Source organism: Amblyomma americanum, chromosome 7, assembly GCF_052857255.1.
Source record: "Amblyomma americanum isolate KBUSLIRL-KWMA chromosome 7, ASM5285725v1, whole genome shotgun sequence".
Taxonomy (NCBI): Eukaryota; Metazoa; Arthropoda; class Arachnida; order Ixodida; family Ixodidae; genus Amblyomma; species Amblyomma americanum.
Window position 1 is genome coordinate 164011156 of NC_135503.1, and position 25276 is coordinate 164036431.

At 47.1% G+C, this 25276-nt stretch overlaps 1 protein-coding gene across 1 annotated transcript; it reads left to right on the top strand.

Moving 5' to 3' along the window:
- Window positions 1–19500: 19500 nt before the first annotated feature.
- Window positions 19501–24746, top strand: LOC144097571 (uncharacterized). Its single transcript, XM_077630244.1, has 6 exons — window positions 19501–19577; window positions 19744–19918; window positions 21547–21663; window positions 23571–23624; window positions 23928–23981; window positions 24284–24746. The coding sequence occupies exons 1-6, from the start codon at window positions 19507–19509 to the stop codon at window positions 24434–24436; spliced, it is 624 nt and encodes a 207-aa protein (XP_077486370.1). The 5' UTR covers window positions 19501–19506; the 3' UTR covers window positions 24437–24746.
- Window positions 24747–25276: the final 530 nt, after the last annotated feature.

Genomic DNA, 25276 nt, shown 5'->3' on the forward strand with positions numbered 1-25276 from the left:
GACTAGCTTGAATTTGCGGCCGTAAAGGTAGCATCTGAAGTGCTTTACTGCCCAGACAACGGCGAGGCACTCCCTTTCCGTAGCTCCGTACTTTTGCTCTGTGGGGCTCAGCTGTCGGCTAGCAAAAGCAACGGGATGTTCTTTGCCCTCGATAACCTGAGATAGCACGGCACCAACTGCGAACTTTGACGCATCTGTGGCCATAACGAAGGGCAAATTAAAATCCGGGTGGCGCAACAGCGGTGCACTCATTAGCTTCCTTTTCAGGGCCCCAAAAGCATTCTCCGCGTTTTCGTCCCAGCGAAAGGCGACATTTTTGGCTGTTAAGGCGGTGAGCGGCTTAGCGAGCTTGGCGAACTCCTCTATGTGCCTTCGGTAGTAACCGATCAGGCCGAGAAACTGCCGGACCTGGCGGACGCTAGTCGGGGATGGAAAATCCGAGACACACCTTAGTTTCTCAGGGTCCGGCCGCACGCCGTCAGCTGAAACAACGTGCCCGAGGTATTTCACCTAGTTTTTGAGGAATTGGCACTTAGACGGCTTCAGCTTGAGACCCGCTCCTCTTAGTCGCACCAAAACCTGCTCAATATCGCGCAAATGGTTCTCAAAACTGTCACTGTATATGATAATGTCATCCATATACACGAAGCACAGCTTCCCCAGAAGACCTGCCAGGATAACATCAGCGGTTCTCTGCCAGACAGCAGGGCTGTTGGCCAGACCCATCGGCATTCTTTTCCATTCATAGTGCCCTGAGGGCGTGTTGAATGCCGTTTTCTCGGCATCTGCCGGATCCATTGCTATCTGCCAGAATCCCACCGCCATGTCCACTACCGTGAAGTACCTGGCAGAGCCCAGCTGAGAAAGCGTCTCCTGTATATTGGGGATGGGGTATGGATCGATGCGAGTTACGGCATTTAGTTTGCGGTAGTCCACTACCAATCGATACGAGCCATCTGGCTTTTCCACCAATAGTGCTGGTGCTCCCCAGGGTGACTTTGAGTGTTCCACAATGCCGCGATCAATCAGGTCCTGCACCTGCCGCTCCATCTCCTCACGTTGGGAGTAAGGAATCCTGTACGCACGCTGGTAAACGGGCGATGAAGTGCCGGTTTCTATCCTGTGCTTTATAACGCCGCAGCAGCCCAAATCCAGGTTGGACGCGGCGAATACCTCCGAGTAGTCGTTCAGCAAACCAGCCAGAGCCTCCCTCTCCCTGGATTTTACGTGAGAAAGATCGAACGACACCTTTGGAGCAGCCGAAGGACTAGCATGCTCTACAGTTGCGAGTACCGTATCGGTGGGCTCACGTTTCTCTATCGCAGAGGTGAAGAAAGCCAATGTTTTGTTCTTGGGAAGGCTCAGTGGCTGCTGGCTACAGTTAACCACCCGTAGGGGCACTCTGTGGGCGTCATTAACTCTCACGAGGCACGCGGCTGCCTTCAGGCCATTGCTGAGAGAGTCGACCGGCTCAAGCACTCCCACGGCGCCGCTCTCAACATCTGAAGGCACAAACGCGTACAAAATGTGCTCCGACCAAGGAAGGATGACCGCCTCATCGACCAGCCTGACGGCAACCCGCGAATATACCTTCTCCAATGATCCCATTGTTTGACGGGTGTCAATATCGCTAATGCGAATCTCAGCCCCTCTCCTGTTCAAAAACGGAACTTTTGATCCGCCCGCATTAACCTCTTCCTCAGAGAATGAGACTACTACCTTCCCTTTTCTCAAAAAATCCTGCCCTAATATACCTGACACTCCGTTTGGCAGAGACACCGTGTCCGGGCATACGTAGCAGGGGTGCTCCAATGCAATTCCGCCGAGAGAGAAGTGTAACCGGTAGAGTTCACTTATGCCAAGAGGATCCCCCGTTATGCCTACAAATTTGGTTGCCATACCACCAGACGCTTCCAACACCTCGCGGTCCCCCTTCCTTCGAAGCGTGTTAAAACTGCTCTCCTTAAGCAATGTCACCTTTGACCCCGTATCTATCAACAATTCCATGCAACAACCATTTAACTTGCAACGCACAACAGGACATGCCTCGTCGGTCACACAAACTACCACCACCTCATCATCCACTGCTCCCTCCCCACGCTCCTCAGGCTGGGGAGGACTATCTAGTTTTTTGTCTCGGTATCTGGAGCCCCGCTGTAGGCTTGCTTAGGGCGTGTCTCGCCTGCTTCTCTTTGTGGCTCCCCACGGCGCACGTTTTGGCAGAACCTGGCGATGTGTCCGCGACCCTGGCAAGCGAAGCATACGATTTCTTCAAAATCTCGCATACCGCGCCTGTAGCTTTGTGGCGGTCTCCGGTTTCCAGCGAATGGGCGCTGTTGAGCGCGCGCTTCAACCTGGCATTCTACCTGCTGAGATAGCAGCTGTTCTAAGCGATCTAACCGCTCTGTCAAGAGAGCAACCTCAGGGTTGAGCACCGCTCTCTCTATGACGCGTACTCTCGCTGCGGCTGTCGTGAACGCCTCATTTTGTTCCTCATCCAATGCGGCCTCCACGGCTTGGTCGAAATTGCTCGGCTTGCGCGAGAGCACGAACCGGCGCACGGGGTCTTGCAGACCAGCCACGAACAAAGCGGTCATTTCCTCTTTAAGTATATCCTCCGCGTATTTCTTTTTTAGCTGGTCTCCTTCCTCCTCCCTGCTTAACGTATCGCGCGCTAAGCGCTGAAGCCGTGACGCAAACGTTCGCACGTCCTCCCCTACCATCTGTCCGGCGTCACGGAACCTCTGTACCCGCACGTGACGTGGTTCAGTGTCGAAATGCTCAAACGCGAGCTTCTTAAATTCCGCAAATGATTTTGTGGATTTTACCTTTTCGTTTCGCCATGCAAAATCATGGGCAGCTCCTGCCATCTTACACCTCGCCATTCCCAGCATTTGAGCATCGGACCATCCCCCCATTTTCCCAATCTCTTCTAGCATGGAAAAGAAATCGCAGATTGGAACCCCTGTTTTATCTCCCGTAAACGTCGGAATGACGCTTCCTAATGCCAGCATGCTTGTTCCGAGCGACGGCTGTGGAGTGGGAGCTCCCTCAGATACTGACATTTTTTTTTCTCAAGCCCTCCAGTGCCTCAAGCCTCTCAAATGGGGGTAAAAGTCCCACAATCAGTCCCGTGATTCCCTTTTGATTACAATTTTGAAGTCATGAATGTCACAGCATTCAGAGGACATTTGCTTTTGAGACCCCACTTCTGACACCAGTGTGATGACCCCCATAATGCGCAGGTCCACACGGGACGGAGAGGCAAAGAGACACCGTATGGCTCACTTTAAACAAACAGATATATTCAATAATTATACATGATTAAGATTCAGAGGCTGGGGCGTCCGATCTTACGTGCCGACGACTTCATGGGGGCGATGGAGTGGCTCCGGAGTTGGGCTCGAGCGGTTGCTGGCAGAAGCTGCACGCCGTCGGGCTTCGGCGCTGAAGGCCCTCTTGGCGAACGATGTCGTCCTGAGCGTCCTCTTCCGTACTGCTTGTCGATTTTTATATCCTCTTCTCCACACTCCCTAGGGTGAGGACGCCCACGCCGGAGGGGAAGGAGGGGGGCTAGGGCTTTCACTTGGGCGCACAAACATACCACCGCACTTATGGTCTCGCCCCCCTCACGTGTTGAGTCCGAGGGAAAGAAGGTTGTCTTCGAGGTAGCGCATAGCGTCGGCTGTGGTAAGGCGCGCTCTGGCCCGCTGACAGTTCCCGCGGGTCACCGGCCTCCATTCTCCATCCATCAACTGACACTCGCTCCTCAAGGTAAGGCGCGCTCTGGCCCGCTGACAGTTCCCTTGTCCTGGAATGTGCTCTGGAGGGCCGCCCCTGGAACCGCCACGCCAATTGGGGAGGATAAAGCCCGTTTCCCCGCGGCGGCGGCGGCGGGTCCGGTTGGGTCCGGTTGGGCTTAAACCCCTTCGTTCTGGTCGTCACTCAAAGAGCATGGCTGGGTAATTGATGATGCTGCTGTCATCTGGGCCTCCGTCAACGCCGCGCCGTCGAACGCGGAACCTCGTAGCACACACAAGGAATGTCACATAGCCCTTTCGAAAGCCTTTTCCTTGAGCCCACCAATGAGACCTTTATGAATTTGAATAATAGCAAAGCCTTAGATGTTGACAATATTCAGATAAAACCAGTCAAATATGTACTATCATATATTGCACCTGTGCTTGCATACATCTTCAATTTGTTAACTGGAACGGGAGTTTACCCGGAATAAATGAAGAAAGCAAGAGTGACAGCTGTGTTTAAAGGGGGAGATAAAGATGCAGTGTCCAATTATAGACCAATATCTGTGATTCCAGTCTTTTCAAAGGGCTTGGAAAAAGTAATCTTTTCCCGTGTAGTGAACTTTTTTAATGCAAAACAAATCCTGTCTGATGCTCAATTTGGCTTCCGAAGGGGAAAGTCGACGGAAACGGCTTTGTTATCACTTAAGGAATGTATCCTGCAAAACACTGAAGCAGGTATTCTCACTGTCGGACTCTTCATTGATTTTAGTAAGGCTTTGCATTCCCTAAACCATCAAATTTTAACTCATAAACTTTCTCAAAGCGGAGTTCGTGGAACACCTTTAGACCTCATGAAATCATACCTGCAAAATCGAAAACAATCTGTCTATATCCACAACCTTCAGTCTTTTTTTCTGGCGGTACGAAATGGTGTGCCTCAAGGCAGCATTCTGGGCCCGATGCTTTTTAACATCTATATAAATGACATTCGTCATATTTATGACAAAGCGATATTTATTATATACGCCGATGATAGCAGTTTACTAATCCCTGGTCACGACATAAACAAGTTAATTGAAGAGTGCAACGTAATCCTTACGAAACTAGAGAACTGGTCCTCTTCTAATTGCCTACAAATAAACCCTACAAAGACTAAGGTAATGATTTTCCGTGCAAGGAACAAGCCAGTCGAACTACAACGCGCTCCTAAATACGCAGGTCAAGAAATTCAAATTGTAGACAGCCACAAAATCCTTGAAGTTACTTTCTCGTCGCATCTCAGGTGGGATCGACATGTGGAAAATATATGCAAAAAGCTCTCTTCAGTAGCAGGTGTTCTAACACGATGTCGACGGCTCCTTCCCACTCACATGAAAATTCAAATTTATCATGCTCTTTTCGGTTCCGTAACTCTGTTTGGGCAACACCACAAAAACAAATGTGATAAAAATACAGGTTCTGCAGAAGAAAATGATCCGCTACATTGCAAACCTTCCTTATCTGTCTCTCCAACGCAAACTGCTTTTAGAAATTATAACATCATTCGTTTTGAACATATATATGTTTTTCGCATTTTGAGGTTCTTTTACCATTCTTCTCCTGCTTATAGAGATTTCTTAATACGTACTACACATTTATGGACCGCTTCGAATCGACTCTACACCTGAAATACCGATCTCTGGTATATTCCATATTTTCGAATTAATTATAAACTACAAACGCTTGAACACAATTTACCGACCACTCTTAATAAGCACAAAGTTTTGGATAGTGTTAAACCAAGCGAGTTAAAAATGTATTTCGTTAATATATAGCCAGGTTGCATTTAATGTTCCTTTGTTGTCTGCCGGTGCCATGTATGCCTATTGAGTGTTTCTTTTCTCTTTATTTTTCTCGGGTCTTCTCTTTGTTTTCATGCGTCTGTAAACTATTGTGAGTGAACATACATGCTCATTGTTTTCATTGCAGTTCAAAAAATTGAACAAAAAAGTAAAAATAAATAAATATAGGGGTGTAGGGAGCAGACAGGGACAAGATTGGGGGAGGAAGCAAGAAATAGAAATAAAAGAAAAAAAGGGGGGGGAACTATTCTCGTAAGGAAGGACGGGGTAAAAAAAGGAGATGGCGAAACGAGAGAAAGGGAGAGGAAGACGGTGCCCGCGATATGGGCAGCGCGGCAACCACAGGCGTACGAAAGCAAAACGTGCAAACAAGACAAACAAAATGCACAAACACAAAGATGGGCGCCGCTGCAGATGCGTGGCCAAAGAGGCGCCGCTGCGCAAATGACACTGGCAGCGACGAACAGGCCAAACCAGGCGCCTTTTGGGGGGTCTCACTAATTTCCGGTGAGCCGAGGGCTAGGACGTTAAGGAAGGAGTGGGCTACGTTAACGAGCACATGTGTAAGAACTTACTCAGGGGGTCTGGGTTTCACTGAACGGTGCACCCCTCTCCCTGGGCGGGTCGTTGAACCGACTTCGTCGGGAATACTTGGTTGTAGTGGAGGAGGGCTGGGCTAGCTGTGTACAAAGATTTCAAATTGTCGGAAAAAAGTAAGGAAAGAACGTCAAAGCTTATTAATACTGCACGAGGCAGGATAGTGTAAGTAAGGAGGGGTATGATTGCCTGGGATATACACTAGGAGTTATAAAGGGTATATCTGAGTTAGGCAATTAACGAGAGGTGCAGTATTATTTTGTTTGGAGGTCGTGAATAAAAGAAAGGATACCAGGCTTTTCGTTAAGACATTCTTGAATAGTATTAAACTTGTGGATAAAATAGAATTCACGTTGTTCACGTTCTCGCCTGTTTTTGAAGCCCCCTTGAATAATTGTTACTTTTAGTTGGTCAAATGGGTGTCCTTCTGAGTTTACATGCTTGGATAGGGGAAGATTGGGGAGAGACTTGGTGTGTGCTCGGTGGTTGTTGAATCGAATGCGGAATGCAGTGTTTGTCTCTCCTATGTATTGCTGGTTACACACAGTGCATTCAAGAAGGTAAATAATATTTGATGAGTCGCAGTCAAACTTGCCGTTGATTGAATGCTGGAAAACTGACCTCGTACTAGTTGCGGAACACGGTAGTCTTCATGTGCTTGCAAACTTTGCAGCGATCTTTACTACAGGGCTGGCATCCATATTTTGGGGTTTTGTGTTCCTTGGAGTGGACTAGATGGTTCTGAATGTTTTTTGCACGCCTGTAAATCACGCGGGGTGCGCATGTAAATATTTTCGATAGTCGTTGACTTTGCTGGAGAATATTAAAGTGCTTATTAAGAATTCTGTTTATGTTCGGTGCGTTACTGTTAAATGTGAGAATAAGGTTTGTAGTGTAATCATTTCGGTTATCTCTTCGGTGCCCCTGGGGTATTAGACTACGGTTCAGATTTGAAGCTCTGCTTACGGCGTCATCAATAAAAGAACGTGGATAGCGCTGCGTTAAGAGCACGTAAACATTTTTTAATGCTTTTTATACGTATATGTAAACATTTTTTTTGCTTGAAGTGCGTTTGTCGTGTACTGCCATTTCAGAGGCGCTTGGGCCCAGTCAAGCTGCTTTTTAGCAGCTTTTAGCCCTTGCATCTCTGTAGTATGTAACTTGCATTTTGTAAAAATGAAATGAAATTGCATTTGGAAGAGAAAGACAAGGTTTCATTTTGCAGTGTAAGCTTGCGTCTCTAGAATGAACAGAGAACGTTGCATCACACTGCTTGGGCCTGTCGTTTGACCCCTCGTTGACCGCACGGAAAAAAAGGAGCTCTCTAGGAAACTATTTGCGGGATCTTTCCTCTGCTTCAGGAGGGGAGGGGAAGGGGGTTGATGGCCTCCACTTTGTCGGGTTCGCCGCGACACGCGACGCACGACGGACAAGACGACGAAAGGAAGCGGGGAAAGCTGCCTTTCCGAAATTAACCGTGACTTGCAGGTAAGTAGCAGCCGACCTCTGAATCCTCCTCGCCCATTCCCACGGGGCTCCGCGTGCCATGTCGCCATGTGCGGTGAAAAGAGCAGTGTGCAGAGTTTAAATTAAACAAGTATGAAGCTATACAATGAAGCCAATTACAGACAGCTAGAGGAATTTCAAGAGCATGCTGTGTGATGCTAGTTATCTCAGTGAAATCTAATGCAGCCAACTATTATTTCGTTTTTTTTTACCCAACAGACATGAAAGGTCTGAAGATGAATTAGTACCAAACACATCGGTACATCAGTTGTAATGCCTGAAAAAATTTGTACGAACATATAGATGCCCATGTCGTGATAATCAGGAATACTGAAGAATTAAGGAAAATTAAAACATTTTTTTTGTTCGGGCTCACACACCTGCTACAAACATCTTTATACGTAGCAATTTAAATGACTCTGTAGGATGCTTTTTGGGTAAAAAGTACAGTATGGCAGAAAGGAGTCTTTAGGAAATGCACTGTGTAGAAATAGCCATACCAATTCCATCTCATCGTTCGATAAATATAACAAATACCGTGCAAAGAAGCTTGCTGCATAGTATAGTTGCAAGTTACTGGTTGCAGACCGCTCTGCAGTCACTGAACTGTGATTGTGTATGTACTGCATGGCAGTGCGTGGATAGCAAAGCATGCAGTTAACCAACAAAGAGATGCTTGTTCATATCGTTTACCACACATATAAACAACATCAATGAAACAGGATGCTATGTGTAACTTTTTGACATGTTCCTTTTTGGCAGCCTCTAAAAATGTTTCCGCCTGAATGAGCTGGCTTGTTTTGCAACAATATAACCACAGGACTGCTGTAAATTGCCACATTTTCAAATTGTATGAAAATCATTGCATGTGAGGGGTCACAACCCTAACCTGTTTCTTGAAGGTCCCAGTTGAGTTTCCCCTTCCGGTGGCGATGAGAGGAAACTACTTGATGATGAAATCGGGGTTTCTTGATGACCCGGTGGTTCTACTCGCAAACGTTCACATTACTCAAGGAAAGGAGAAGGTTAACTATTTATTTACAACATAGGTAAAAAAACGAGAAGAAACAAAGCAAGGAGAAAACTATTTACATGACTAAATCATGGATCAGACGAATTCAGCCCCCGCTCAACCCAGAGCGCTTGGTTTTAAACCCTCTGTCTCCGCCCTTAGCGGGGACAGCAACCAATAAGATAACAAACGACCCATCTCGCCAATCAGTGGTTAGGGAAAGGAAAACAAGGTCCGCCCACTGATCAGAGATTGGGGAAAAAGTACTGATTAAACATTTGGGAAAGGAGAGGTTGCAATCAAATAGACAAACAACACAAATGCGACTTCCGTTCCCCACGCCACCCACGGCACCACAGACGCTAGAAACATGTGCCGACGAGGCGATGACTCAGGTTGTTGACAGCAACAAAGAGAAGACAGTCGTTAAGGGAAGTAGACAGTCGTTACAGGAATAGCGGGTTTCCGGTCACCCGGCTAATACTCAGCCGTATCTCGTGCGCCCTCGAAACCTCGTTGGCTTCAGGCCTCTTAAGACGGGCTATGCCCGTGACGGCGCGGCGTAAACGAGGACGTCGGCCGCACAAAGGGGAGGCAGGGACGGGACGGGCCCCTTTGTTGGGATCTTCCGGCCCCACTGGAGCGGCCTTCCCTGCGGACACAATATCAACGAGTTCGCGGAAGGTCAGCGAACTCCACACCTCCCAACCAAGAATGTCACGCGGACACTTGCTGTCAGTGTGACATTAAAGTCCGGCCACAAGGTTCCAAGCAGCACTGCGCACACACATACACAGCCTAAATTCGTTCCGTGCACACAAGGTTAGGACACCAATCTGCACGTTCCAGAACCACCATGTCGGATCGGTGCACCAAATTGGCAGAATGATTTCTAGCCACCTACATCTCGAAAAAGAAGATGTTTCCTCTTAGCTTTGTCTATAAGATTGGACCAAAATTCCAATTTATCCGGCACGGCGCCGGTTGTGAAGGCAGCCGCCGCTATCGGATCTCCCTTGTCGCTTTTCTCAAAATTAATAGAGCTTACAGACTCCCCACGGGCAACGAAGGCTGCTGTTGGTATTGCGTCTGCATTCGCCCTTACCTTGAGTTTTACCGTCGGGTTAGGCCTGTCATCGGCAACTTGGCCTGCAGTTTGACATCGTGTTTCAGACAGTGCTAGCTGTTTACAGCATTGGCGGCCGGTGTTCTCCTCAGAGAAGAGCCTGCCCTCACACATTATCGTTTTACGATCACCATCGCCGCCGAGCTTGCACACTTCTGATGATGGGGCAGGTGGCTCCATGTGGAAACCTACAGGAATGGAGGCATTGCCTACATCCACCAGTGTTCTATCCGCTGCGAAATTCTTTGCAGCTGTCCCTGTTAGCTCCCAATCTGATGCAGAAACATTTGCAGCTTCGGGACCTGCCTGACGCTCCACTGAAGCCTCGAGTCTGTCTCGAACAGATTCGTGCGAGATTCTGAAAAGTTCATCGAAATCTGAGCTCTGATGTTCTTCATCTGGCTGGTTCCTTTCTGGCTGCTCTTGTACTGAGTGTGTTTCCGATGTTACTAGCTGCCCTACACCTTCAGCTAGATCTGTCAGCGCGCACAGTGTCAGCACCGACTGGCAAGACAACTCATCTTTGGCAGCTGGATTACTATCTACAGCGAAGAGCGTTCTCACTATCATATCCGCCTTCTCCCCGTCCTCGACCCTTAATGCTGCGTCGGAGTTAGCGCACACTGGCTGGGGTACGATGCTGAGCTCTTGTTCGCGAGCAATACAGTCATGTGTCTCCTGGGTCTGGTCTATATTGGGTTGCTCTGACAACATGTTCGTCACAGGAGTGACTAACGCTCCTATGCCTATCTCTTCTGGTGCGACACACAAGATTAGGCCCTGCTGTCTGACCGCTTCAGCTTTCAAAGCTGCAGTCATCGGCACACACGACAGATCAGCGTCCGCTACCTGGAGAACCGCATCTTCCTGTTTCGTTTCTTCAGAGCACTCACCCCTAGAACGTAACTGAATTTGGTCTCCTGTTAATTTTATTTCAGTCCCTGAATCCACACAGGTTTCAGTACTCTGACCTTCGGTATGCAAGTCTCCGCATGCCGGATCATCCATCCCATCTGGTTGACTGACCTTATTAACAGTCATCTCCGACTGGGAATGTAGCTTATCAGGCGCCAGTATCTTTACCTGAGCTACTAGTTTGCACACATCTGCCCTCACCGCGGGAACATCTGGTTCTTGCTTTGAGTTCGGACAGTCAATCATCGAATGTCCAAATTTCATGCAGTTATAACATTGAACTGCTGCGAATAAGACCTCGCTATCAACTTTCGTCCCTTGCCCTAATTTCAACTGCATCTGCGCAAGTTTTATCTTTTCTAGCTCAATTTGGAGTTTCAAATTTTCAATTTCACTCAGCTGTTCAGCCTCCTCCTGCTCAACACGTCGCATGCTGCCCTCCTGATCATACCGTACGGCAGCCATCTCCGTTTTCCGTGCTATCGTTTCTAGCACTAAACACTACACCGACATGGTGAATTCGGAGAAAGCAGAAAGGTCTCCTACCTTACTGGTTGCTCTCTGCCCCGGTGATCTCGTCGTCCTCAGTGATGACGACAGGCTTCTCGATGCGGACGACTTGAGCTCTGGATCCCACAGCAGCTCGCTGACTTCTGCCTCGTTTGACTGGCTTGACTTGGTCGCCTGGTTACTTTTCAGCAGCTCGCTGACTCGAACCCGTTCGATGTGGACGCCTGGTTCTTTTCAGCAGCTCGCTGACTCGAACCCTCGATGGCTTGTTGTTGCCCGGCTCCTTCAGCTCCTTGCTGACTTGAGCCTCCGACGTACTCTCGAACTCGACCCGTGATCCTGAAGCTTTCGACGTCAGTCTTGCGACGCAGCTTCACGTTTTCTCCTTTAGGACAAAAAGCTTGTCCACCGACTTGTTCTTCTCACCTTCCGTCCAATGCCTCGAGTAGAAAGAAGTTGCGATCCTGTGTCGACTGCGCCAGTTGAGATCCTGTCGACTGCGCCAGTTGAGTTTCCCCTTCCGGTGGCGATGAGAGGAAACTACTTGATGATGAAATCGGGGTTTCTTGATGACCCGGTGGTTCTTCTCGCAAACGTTCACATTACTCAAGGAAAGGAGAAGGTTAACTATTTATTTACAACATAGGTAAAAAAACGAGAAGAAACAAAGCAAGGAGAAAACTATTTACATGACTAAATCGTGGATCAGACGAATTCAGCCCCCGCTCAACCCAGAGCGCTTGGTTTTAAACCCTCTGTCTCCGCCCTTAGCGGGGACAGCAACCAATAAGATAACAAACGACCCATCTCGCCAATCAGTGGTTAGGGAAAGGAAAACAAGGTCCGCCCACTGATCAGAGATTGGGGAAAAAGTACTGATTAAACATTTGGGAAAGGAGAGGTTGCAATCAAATAGACAAACAACACAAATGCGACTTCCGTTCCCCACGCCACCCACGGCACCACAGACGCTAGAAACATGTGCCGACGAGGCGATGACTCAGGTTGTTGACAGCAACAAAGAGAAGACAGTCGTTAAGGGAAGTAGACAGTCGTTACAGGAATAGTGGGTTTCCGGTCACCCGGCTAATACTCAGCCGTATCTCGTGCGCCCTCGAAACCTCGTTGGCTTCAGGCCTCTTAAGACGGGCTATGCCCGTGACGGCGCGGCGTAAACGAGGAAGTCGGCCGCACAAAGGGGAGGCAGGGACGGGACGGGCCTCTTTGTTGGGGACTTCCGGCCCCACTGGAGCGGCCTTCCCTGCGGACACAATATCAACGAGTTCGCGGAAGGTCAGCGAACTCCACAGTCCCGTTGCTTTGTTGGCAATGCTTGGACAACCATGGCCAGCTTTCCGCATTCATGTGCACAGGGTATGTCCATTACGTGCATGCCTTTCCACCTAGTACCGTGCAAAGAAGCTTGCTGCATAGTATAGTTGCAAGTTACTGGTTGCTGACCGCTCTGCAGTCACTGAACTGTGATTGTGTATGTACTGCATGACAGTGCGTGGAAAGCAAAGCATGCAGTTAACCAACAAAGAGATGCTTGTTCATATCGTTTACCACACATATAAACAACATCAATGAAACAGGATGCTATGTGTAACTTTTTGACATGTTCCTGTTTGGCAGTCTCTAAAAATGTTTCCGCCTAAATGAGCTGGCTTGTTTTGCAACAATATAACCACGGGACTGCTGTAAATTGCCACATTTTCAAATTGTATGAAAATCATTGCATGTGAGGGGTCACAACGCTATCCTGTTTCTTGAAGGTCCCGTTGCTTTGTTGGCAATGCTTGGACAACCATGGCCAGCTTTCCGCATTCATGTGCACAGGGTATGTCCATTACGTGCATGCCTTTCCAGCTAGTAATGGCTTACATTGCAAACAGACAAAAAAAAACACATAGAGCACAAGTACAGATAGTATTTGTAGTCCACACTCTTCTTCTTCACCTCAGTAAATATGGCACATACCCACGCGGGGGGATTAGCCAAGGTACAGTGGAGATTTGCCAATGAAGTATTTGCACGGGAAAAAAGACGTGAGGCGGCGGCGTAGAAGACTGAATCAAGATAAAGATAGGAAAATTCAATTAAATTTAAGAAATATGAATTACCAGGAATAGAACCAAGCATTTCGGACATGAGACAGCATTTTGTATACAGCTAACAAGGTAACCGATCAGTTGCACTTATGTAATCATGAAGGTAGCCACAAACACTGCTTAACGGGAATTCCTTGGCGCTCGCACCGAACAAGAGAAGAACTGGAAGAGGGACCTCCAAATACTGATTTCATTGAACAACCGCCGGCAAGAGAGGAGAAAATGGTCTAATGTTTCAACTTGCCCACATGAGACACAAAGGTTTGTCGCAGGGAACCCGTATCTGCGTAAGTACAAATTTAAGTGAGGGATTCTGCATCGCAGAAGCGTCATTGACACCTCAAAACGCCTTGATTTACACCACCGGACATCCCATGGGTACTTTAAGTGGTGAAAATCCACGGTATTGAGCAACGGATCACTCAAGCTGGCTGAAATATGTTGGAACCACTGGAAACGTGAAGTTTCCAACAGAATGAGGTGAGGGACGGGATAGGTTAAGATTACAGGAGCGCTGAGAGCTGACCTTGCCAATAAATCAGCCACCTCGTTAAAATAGACACCCGAATGCCTGCAGGTTCCCGGACAAAGCGGATCTCACGCACTGTGCACGGAACAAAAAACCTAAGCGGCCGATTCAATAAAGATTTTCCGGAGTTTTGGAGAGAGCCTAAAACTGAAAGGCAGTCTGCAAGAATAAGAACCCGTGCTACATGTCTGGGAATTTTGAGAAGAACCAAACCAATAGCCAAAAACTCTACGAAGAATTTAGAAGTATAATCAGGGATACGAACGGAATAGCTCCAAGCCAGATCTTGCGAATATATCCCAATCGCCGCCTTCTGACAGCTGCCGGAGGCATCAGTGGAGAGAACAGTATGATGAGGAAAATTGTGTAGGTGTTCAGAAAGAAGACCATTTAGGATATTTGCGGGCATATGTTTCGCATGGAACGGGTAAATATGGTCGTAATAGAAGACGGGGTCAGCCTGCGTATCAGCAACTCGTTGCAAGATCAGATCAACCTGAAGCGGAGCTTGCGTGAACCTAACTTGCGGAAGCTGATAGCCTGGCCAATGTTGCTGTTGTTGTTAGCCTATCAAAAGGTCGCACATACCCACACTGGGCGATCGGCGAAGAATCCGGTGGCTATTCATCTGTACTCAATTAACAAAAAAGAAAACCACGCGGGAACGCAACACTGGCGGATGTGCTGAATTTCAGGAACAAACCATGCAACAAGTAACAAAATATTCCTAAATCAGATTTTACATTGCATAATGAACCATGACTGTACCAAAGCAATGAGACATAAGTGAAGCATTTCATTCCTTTCGTGACATAAATGAGTTATGAGGTTTGTTGAACATTAAAAAAGTGATTTTTCATGGCAGCCAGCATGGGTCATTTCAAGTTATAGCTCAAGATTACAATCACATCTGATATAGATGACACGCATGCTATGAAAGCAAGATATTTCTTTTTCCTTTTTTATGAGAAATGCGCAGGCAGTTTCAAGGCTTGCTTCACAATTTAATTCCTGGCGTATACACAAAGGCATGTCTATAAATTATTCGTGCGTTACACCAGAACCAACACTACTTAAGTTGGTAAATCATGTTCATTACCTGGGTGTCATTAATAGCAAACATATGCTAATGCTGCTAATGTTATAGACGAACAAACAGTGGTTTTATGAAGTCGTTAAGCAATACGTGATACTGTTGTGTCCATCAGGTAATGAACTGTGCGGCAGTTTCAGTTTCTCTTCTCTTATTTTCAAATTCAATTCTCTTACTTTCAGTTTCTCTTCAGAGTTTCAGTTTCAGTCACATGCATGTTGCTTGACACCGCGTATACGTGACGCAGGAAAAGTAGAGGGGGGGGGGGGGGTCGGAGGAACCTTGGCGTCAGCATGACATCGCTCGCTCCGGTGTGTCGTTCGATCTTACATCTACAATACAACAACGTGCCGACGAGGTAAATCTTTACTATGAGTTTCACGGGATCTTACGCCCCCTCGTACATTCCTGAAAACCCCGGATCAGCCACCAATACCATGGAACCAGTGGGAGGCACTGTTTTCTACCTACTTAGAGGCGTCTGGCTCCTGAGTTTCCTGCATCCCGGCGCAAAGCTATAGATGCTTCTGCAATCGCGCGGCGTCGGAGGTCAGCGTCGTTCCGGAACGCCTCCCGCCACGAGCGCAATTTTAAAACGAAGGAGACCTCAATTAAGTGAAGTTACGAAACGCGAAGATGCGTCGAAGGTGCCTCCGCCCGCCTTCCGTCGCGGAGACAAAAAGAGGGCTCCTTCCTAAAAACTGAGAGAGAGGGGAGAGTAACAGAAAGAAAATGGGGAACGAAGGCGCGAAATCGCCCAAGTGTGCGTTATTGCAATGGGTTACTGCCCTATACGGAGCATCACGCTCTATTATCTGCAAAGCAGGAAAAAAGAACTAAATAAAATATATAAAAATATAAAAAGTTGAGGGGGGGGAATAGGCAATATGCTTTGCTCTCATAACTGTTTTCTCTGGTCATGAGCAAGAAAGACTGGCAGGGGGAGGAGAAGGGCGGCATGTGGAAGCAAGCACGCAAATTGGCATGACCTCAGGCGATGCAGTCCGGGTGCTGTGAATTTCAGTAGGGCTAGGACTATGATCTCTGAAGTGTGGAGAGAGTACCAGGGTTTTCATTCATACCGGCCTGCACAGTATTAAACTGATATATAAAGTATGACTCTCGTTGCTCACGCTCACGGGCATTTTGGAAGCCGCTCTGTAGCAGCGTAACTTTTAGTTTGTGAAACTCGTGACCTTCCTGGGAAAGATGTTTCGACAGGGGGAGGAGAGAAAGAGATCTGGTGTGCGCGCGGTGGTTGTTGAATCTAATTCGGAAGGAATTCTCTGTTTGGCCAATGTATTGCATCTGACAACTCTAGAGAAAATGTCTCTGTCCTCAACCGGACATGACGTCATTAAAAGTCACGTGACCATGACGTTAGAGGCGTGACGTCACTTTTTTGGGGCCAATCAGCGTTTCCAGCCTACCGACCCGCAATCGCTTGTAAAATAACGCTTCCGTTATTGCGACCAGGTCGAAATAACGATTTGGCTTGGCTTTCCGTTATATTCACCTGGTCGAAATAACGCCGGCCGTGAAAATAACGCTTCCGTTATTACGACCAGGTCGGAATAACGATTCGGCTTGGCTTTCCGTTATTTTCACCTGGTCGAAATAACGCCGGCCGTCTAGTGGTGCAGCAAGGGCCGGCGTTATTTCGACCAGGTGAAACTAACGGAAAGCCAAGCCAAATCGTTATTCCGACCTGGTCGTAATGGGCTCCGTGCGCTGGTATGGTGGCGCCAGCAGCGACCACATCGCCAGCGCCGCCTCGTGGCACTCGCCGCGTTAACCGGACGCTCAGTCACGGCCGGTCTCTCGAAGGGAGAGCGCGCGCGCCCCTCTCGAGACTGGCCGTGGTCGCCCTGCGCCGCATAGCAGACGCGCACTGACCGCGATGCCATTCTAAGTCAACGCCTGCTTCTCTGCGGATTTCAACGCATTGAAAGCCTTGACGCCACCACTGCTGCATTTCGTTTCAATTGCTTTCAGGTTGGGCTGATCACCGATTCCGAGCAACCATGATTGTTGCAGTCCCGACGGCACTGCAATATCTGGCAGCGCAGTTGAGCTTATTGAGATTAATTAAGTACCTTTACAATTTGAGAGAGGGCCCCGCCGCGGTGGCTCAGTGGTTAGGGCGCTCGACTACTGATCCGGAGTTCCCGGGTTCGAACCCGACCGCGGCGGCTGCGTTTTTATGGAGGAAAAACGCTAAGGCGCCCGTGTGCTGTGCGATGTCAGTGCACGTTAATGATCCCCAGGTGGTCGAAATTATTCCGGAGCCCTCCACTACGGCACCTCTCTCTTCCTTTCTTCTTTGACTCCCTCCTTTACCCTTCCCTTACGACGCGGTTCAGGTGTCCAACGATATATGAGACAGGTACTGCGCCATTTCCTTTCCCCCCAAAACCAATTATTATTACAGTTTGAGAAACAAGGCTCTGACCCAAATAATGAAATCAGCTATGTAATTTACATCCACTGTGACATCGACTATGTGAATGGTCGGCTAGAAATGCGAAAAACGCAAACTTACTACACATATATATCAGATTATAGTGCTCTACATCCTGCAGGATCGACACTTCTTTACTTTTTGTATTCCTCTCAGAGAAGCATAGCTCTAAGGAAAAAAAAACGATGTCTTTCTTGCTAAGTATCTTCCACAGGACTTTAATTTCAGGAATTTCATGAAGACACCAATTACATGAATTATTTTGGTCGTATTTCTCTTTTGGTAAATACTTAACTATAGGAAGGCCGCCGCGGTGGCTCAGTGGTTATGGAGCTCAGCTGCTGACCCAAATGACTCGTGTTCGATCCTGGTTGCTGCGGTCGCATTTCGGTGAAGGCAAAATAATAAAGGCCCGCGTACTGCGCGATGTCAGTGCCCGTTAAAGAACTCCAAGTGGTTGGAATTATCTGGAACCTCCTACTATGGCGCCCCTTATAGTCTTCGTTGCATTGGAACGATAAACATAATTAAAATCAGAGATTAATCCCCAAAACTAAGGGTTTAGTGATGTTGTGAAATCCAAAAAATATATAGAGAGAGAAATTTGAACCACTCTCTATTTTTTTTATTCGTCTAGAACAGAATTTGAGATCTCATAAATGCAACAAATAAAGATACAAAATTTTAAAGCACTGAAGGAAATAAAATGATGCAAATAAATACACAAAAGCTTAGGTGAAAAAATGTGAGAAACGACATAAGCACTTTCAGAAGTACGACGTCGCCCCCACTGCATACACACACGCACGAAAAAAAAATAGAAACAAAATTGACACGCTGAACCACAGATGAGCATAACAAACGAAGACTTAACCTTCAGATGCTAGCTCCAAGAACTTCACCGTAGACCATTTCCTGTAACTGACTGAACGCATTCCTTCTCTCTACATAAAGACATAAAGCAGCTCCTGCCAATGATGTCACGTTCGAAACACCCCAGTCAATGTAAACCCTTTCCCAGTTCACTCTCATGAATTTAATTCCACAGTGCACTCATTTCCAGCATACCCTCTGTGCATGAGCTAGCATGCACGATGTCCAAGAAAAGCGTTTAAATATATTCGGTACCTTGACTGCGGGGTTTTTATAGCTGTTATGACATTGGGTAAACACAGCAATAGGTAGAGCACCCGTTATTATCCAAGTTTGTTTTCGGCTACGGACGAAACACCTCACCGCTCGCCTCGCTCACTGCAAACTGAACCAGAGAGCTACGTTGGCTGCGTCCGCCTTTCGCCACCGCTGTTAACCAGGTGGCGCCACTCGCGCGCGCCAAACTGCAGCGCACGGAGCCCATAATAATAATAATTGGTTTTTTGGGGAAAGGAAATGGCGCAGTATCTGTCTCATATATCGTTGGACACCTGAACCGCGCCGTAAGGGAAGGGAAAGGGAGGGAGTGAAAGAAGAAAGGAAGAATGAGGTGCCGTAGTGGAGGACTCCGGAATAATTTCGACCACCTGGGGATCTTTAACGTGCACTGACATCGCACAGCACACGGGCGCCTTAGCGTTTTTCCTCCATAAAAACGCAGCCGCCGCGGTCGGGTTCGAACCCGGGAACTCCGGATCAGTAGTCGAGCGCCCTAACCACTGAGCCACCGCGGCGGGTAGCAGCATCCCTAGAGCTAGGAGATGATAAAATATGTCGTATGTTCACTACTGCTACACCACTGCGGCTTTTTAGGCAGCGTTCTCTTGCAAAAAGCACGGTCACAGTTTCTCTAATAGGTACAGTCTTGGTCAATAGCGAAAGCGTTTTTTTCACCCATGGAGGAAAGAAGGAAAAGGGGAGAGGCTGCTACGTCACATTTTTTGAACCCGGAAGCGAGGGCTCCGCCATGACACTTGGCCGTTTTCTCAGCCAATGGCATGCGAGCGCCGCGAAGATCAACGCGAGCGGCGCGAGCAGACGATTTCGCGCCGCGCCAGGCTGTCGACAGCTGTCAGACACGGCGGAAAGTGAGACTTCTGCTCCCATTGACAACAAAGATGTTGCGATGCCCAGCTGCTGCGTTCCTGGGTGTCGGTCGCGCACGCCAGGACAAGAACCGGGCGTCACTTTCCACACGTAAGTATACTGCATTTTGTTTTCGTATTTAATTGACTGCGTAATGAGTAAAATGCATGCTCGCAGAACATAACGCACGACACGGCGTGAACGTGGTATTCGTACCGCCCCGGCCTTATTGGTGGCTCTTTGTCCGAGTGCATTGAATAGTATTGTTTTCAGACAGGTTTCCGAAAGATCCAGAGCGAAGGAGGCAGTGGACTGAGGCCGTTAGACCAGGCCAAAGAGACTGGGAGCCAGCAAAATGGACCTGCGTATGTTCAAAACATATCCTGCCCGAGCACTTCGATCGGATGTCGCCGCTCGTAGTTCGTATACGTGCGGATGCCGTCCCCCTTCAGGTGAGGAACAACTCAAGAGATTGGAAAGAAATGCTCTTATTGAGAAGGTGCTTTATTATAACTTGACTGCATAAGCATGCGTTCAATATGATGTTTTAGGTGTTCGTGCAAGAAATACAACGATTTGTGAATAAATGGCTTTAGCTAGACGTTATGATCGAGTAGCGCGGCTACAGTACTCCCGCACTGATAAAAAGTAATTGTGTCATTATACTCCTAAACTGGCTGCGGTTTATATATGGCTCTGGTGAAATTCTGCTTACTGTACATGATAATTTATTTATTTATTAGCTTACGCACTCCATCATTAGAAGAAAATAAAAAAAAAGAGCATCGAGCACACCACAGTTTTCCTTGGGGCATCATTTCTATTTAATTATTACTTGTAGTGTGCAAATGTTTGCGCCTAGCAGTAGGCGGTGCATTTTTGTTGTCATCTCGGCCATAGCACCTGGGAAGTGTCACTGAGAGAGCACTGTAATTCCTTAAAACTATAGTTCGTTTACAAAGGAAATCACAAAGAAGTTCCATAAGGCATATAGAGCACCGTACGTATTTGCTCGCGTTATCTGCGCACGTTTTTTCTTTAATTAGGGCTCCAAAAAAAGGGTGCGCAATTTACGCGCAAGCGAGTTATCCGAACACGTCCTAAAAAAAAGGTTGGCACCCCTCGCCTCATGGCAACAAGGCTGACACGTCCCCCCCCCCTCCCCCCTTCCCCACGCTATAGCTCCCCGCGGGGTGGCATGACATGACGGCACGTGCTTAGCTCAAAGCAATAAACGCGCAAAGATTCAATCGCGAAGTCAGCCGTGGGAGGAGATAACGGGCAATAAAACGGGGCCCTTGCGTGTGGCCCGACTGACTAGCGGCAAACCGTATAGCAAACGGTACGGTAGAGTTTTGGATTCGGGCGCGCGCGCAACTGTTCGTCCGGGACAGCGACCGCCAGCGCGAGCAAGCCGGGTAAACGGCACAGTTCGCACCCGCGTACATGCTGGTGGGTCTGGCTCAGCATAGTGCGCAAAACGTGCGAGTAGTTTTTTTTTTATCGGGTTAAAAGTTTGAAACTTTTTGGGGTGCACAATCTATGTGCGGGCGCAAATTACGCGAGTAAATACGGTAAATGTCATACACATAAGGAAAAGGGGAAGCATGAGACAAAGAAAAAAAGACAAAACACAGGCAGAAAGCTTGGCCAAATGTTTAGGGGAATCCCGTTTTCTTTTGCGAAGTTTCTGTGGAAACAATTTATAGCTTTCCTTAAGCCGCATAGCTGCGCTTGGGTGGATGCCAATGAGTATAATTAGCTCCCTTATTATACAGATACGGCAGTTCTGCATATATAATTCCTCATACACATACCATACACACTTCATGGGGTATAGCTGGGTGAGCCTGAGGAGACACCCCACTCTCCCTTCTCAAAAATATGGTAGACCTGCTGTACTAACAATGCATTTCTCTGCTGATGCTTTCTTAAGAAATGGGTGCACTCTCGCCCACTGGCTGTGTTCCATATTGAGAGTCTCAGATTGGTACATCTGTCTGTTGAATTACATGCATCTTTTTAGCTAAGGCTGGCGTTCCACTGCGAGCATGTGATGCACCTCATTATTCATTTACAGCAGGAACCCCTTTCACAGCAGCCAGGCGATGGCACAACTGTTGCTGCCACTGCTCAGTATGGCACCCAGCAAGCACTAACACAAAGTCACACATCTCCAGCGTCTCCACTGCAACAGGTATTTTCAAACAGCGCTGTTTTGTGACTACTACAGCTATTCAAAGCATCACAGTGGCTGTGTATATGTTGGAGTAGGAGCTACAAACACTGCTTCCTGGCACGGGCTCACCAGAAGATTTATCCGAATCCCATGACACACTAGTCATCATATTTCTTAACCCTTCAGACAGCACTCAAAACAGTCTTAAAGTGTGATGCTCCACCTCCATCTTTCACTAGCTGCTTAAAGGTGAACACCTTGTATGCTTGGTACATGATGTATGCGTTAACAGACAAAGAGGGCAATATGATTAGCAATATGGATAAGATATCAAATAGCCAAAGAGACACAAATCTATGCAGTAGCCAATGCAATCAGAACGTTAATGAAGAAGCCGCAGCGCACAGCAATGGGACATCCCGTAGCAGTAAGAGAAGAGGAAGTAACGGAAGCCTTAGTAGGAATGAAAAGCGGGAAAGCAGCTGGTGAGGATCAGGTAACAGCAGATTTGTTGAAGGAGGGAGGGGAGATTGGGCTAGTAGAACTAGCCATCCTATATATGCAATGCCTTGTGACCTCGAGAGTACCAGGAGCTTGGAAGAATGCTAACATTATCTTTATAAAGGAGATGTCAAGGACTTGAAGAATTACAGACCGATCAGCTTACTGTTCATTGCCTACTAAGTATTTGCTAGGGTAATCGCTAATAGTCAGGACAACCTTAGGCTTTAATCAACCAAATAATTAGGCAGGCTTTCGTAAAAGATACTCAACAATAGATCATGTTCACGCTATCAGTGAGTGATAGAGGAATGCACAGATTATAACCGACCCCTATATATGGCCTTCATTGATTACGAGAAAGCATTTAACTCAGTGGAAATCTCAACTGTCATGCAGGCACTGCAGAATCAGCGTGTGGAAGAGTGTTATGTGAAAATATTGGAAGATATTTATAACGATTGCACGCCTACCATAGTCCTCCATATAGTCAGCAATAAAATTCCAATAAGGAAGGGTGTCAGGCAGGGAGACACGATCTCGCCAATGCTATTCACTGCCTGTTTACAGGAGGTATTCCGCGGCCTGAAATGGGAACATTTGGGGATAAGAGTTAATGAAGAATACCTGAGTAATTTGCGATTCGCTGATGACATTGCCTTGCTAAGCCACTCAGGACAAGAACTGCAAAGCATGATCAATGAGTTAGACAGGCAGAGCAGAATGGTGGGGCTAAAAAATAATATGCAGAAAACCAAAGTAGAAACAGCAGTTCGCAATTGGTAGCGAGGTGCTGGAAGTAGTAAGAGAATATGCCTACTTAGGGCAGGTAGTGACCGCTAATACAGATCATGAAAGGGAAATAACTAGAAGAATAAGAATGGGTGGAGCGCATATGGCAGGTTCTCCCAGATCATGAATGGCAGTTTACCATTATCCCTGAAGAGAAAAGTCTACGACAGCTGTATCTTACCGGTACTCATCTATGGGGCAGAAATGTGGAGGCTAATAAAGAGGGTTCAGCTTAAGGACAACATAGTGAGCTATGGATAGGAAAATGACAGGTGTAACGTTAAGAAACCAGAAGTAGGCAGAGTGGATGAGGGAACAAACGTGGGTTAATGACATCCTAGTTGAAATCAAGAGGAAGAAGTGGGCTTGGGCAGGGCACGTAATGCAAAGGCAAGATAACCGCTGGTCCTTAAGGGTAACAGAGTGCATTCCAAGAGAAGGCAAGCGTAGCAGGGGGCGGCAGGAAGTTAGGTGGGCGGGTGAGATTAAGGAGTTTGCGGGAATGCGGTGGTCGCAGCTGGCAAAGGACAGGGTTAATTGGAGACATGGGAGAGGCCTTCACCCTTCAGTGGGCATAGCCAGGCTGATGATGACGATGATGACATTCCTCCAGAATAATTTTTTTTTTACAGGCACCTATGGATGTCGCTGAAAGCCAGGAGACTTTGGCAGGCCCATCACAGCAGGTATTTTACAATATGCCATTTTGTGACTGCATCAATTCGAAGAACAACAGTGTCTGCGTTTATGTCGCAGCACGAGCGACCAAAAACAGATTTCTGTAACAGAATGCATCCTGGCACTGGCTCAGAAGAAGTTTTCTCTGAATCGCCTCAACACATTAGTCATTTTTTATAATCCTTTTGGCAGAACTGAAAACACAGCCTAGCAGTGTGATGCTTTTCTATTTTTCAGTAGTTGCTTAGAACTGAATACATCTTATGCTTTGGTAGAAGCATATTTCTCAAGAATAAAATTTTTTTTCACAGGCACCTATGGATGTCACTGAAAGCCAGGAAACTTTACCAGGCCCATCACAACAGGTATGTTATGATATACCATTTTGTGACAGCAACTGCTAGAAGATTGACAGTGTCTGAGTTTATCTCGCAGCACGAGTCACGAAATGGGTGAATTTTTATGTAAAAGAAAGCTTCCTGACGCAGGCTCAGAGGAAGTTTTGACCAAGCCACCTCAGCACACCAGTCATATCTTTATTCCTTCAGACATAACTCAAAACGGTCTAGTAGTGTGATGCTTCTCCACTTTTCACTAGGTGCTTAAAACTGAACGCTTGTTATGTCTCGGTACACACACATTTCTCCTGAACAAAATTTTTTTACAGGCATCTATGGATGTGGCCACAATGCTGGACATTCAGCCAGGGCCATCTCAAGCCTTTCAACTTACACCAGCAAGTTTCATATCGTCCTGTGTGGTTTCCATCCAGGTTTATTCACTGCATGAGGTAGGATGTCGTTGCAATTCTGCAATGTAAAGTGCAGTAGAACCTGCAGTTGTTTGTCAGGCCCCGTGCTTACCGGAGACAGTAGCAGAGTGCAGTAGGTTCTGCAAAGATCCTTCATATAGGATGGTACCTTTTTGTGGAACCACATAAGCACATTAGTAACTGCCACAATATTCTTTCATGTGCCTTCATTGCTTATGTTCGTTACACAAATCAATATAGTCATCTCGTCAGAGTTCCACTACAAATAATCTGTCATTATCAAGAAAAATTTGGCTATGCAAGACATACTCCACCAGGTCAGTGATATCTTTTCTACAAAATTTTCTCACGTTATTCCAAACTGGTTTTACTGATTTTGGACAAAGTCATTGACAGCTATGTAGAAAGTATTCGGTGCAAACTGGCATGCGTGCTACATGAAAAATTTGTACTGTCATGTTTTCTTCTTTTTCAGTTGTTCCTTGTATAAGTTTTCATGAAATACTTCTTATATGGGTACACGCCAACCTCTTTAACGTCAGTTCCAGTGGGCATTCAGAAAAGGAGATTGCACGACACAAAATTTAATGCAATAATTTTTAAAGCTGTATGTATTCACGCTTCTACACAGTTATGCTATTAACCCTGCTTTACTTCTGCAACACTTTGAGCGTATAATAAAAATAAAATGTGTAGACATATAACATTACCTTAACATGCTAGGTGATATGAGTTTAACAATGTGCGAGCGTTTTTCTTTTGCAGTGACATCGAAAGGCATTGAGTACATATGCACTGAAGCTGTTGCGTGGCCCAGTAGTGGGCATGCCGAGTAATTTTGTGATTAGCCTCATGTCCTGCTTTCCTTCTTATGCCTTGATGCATGGC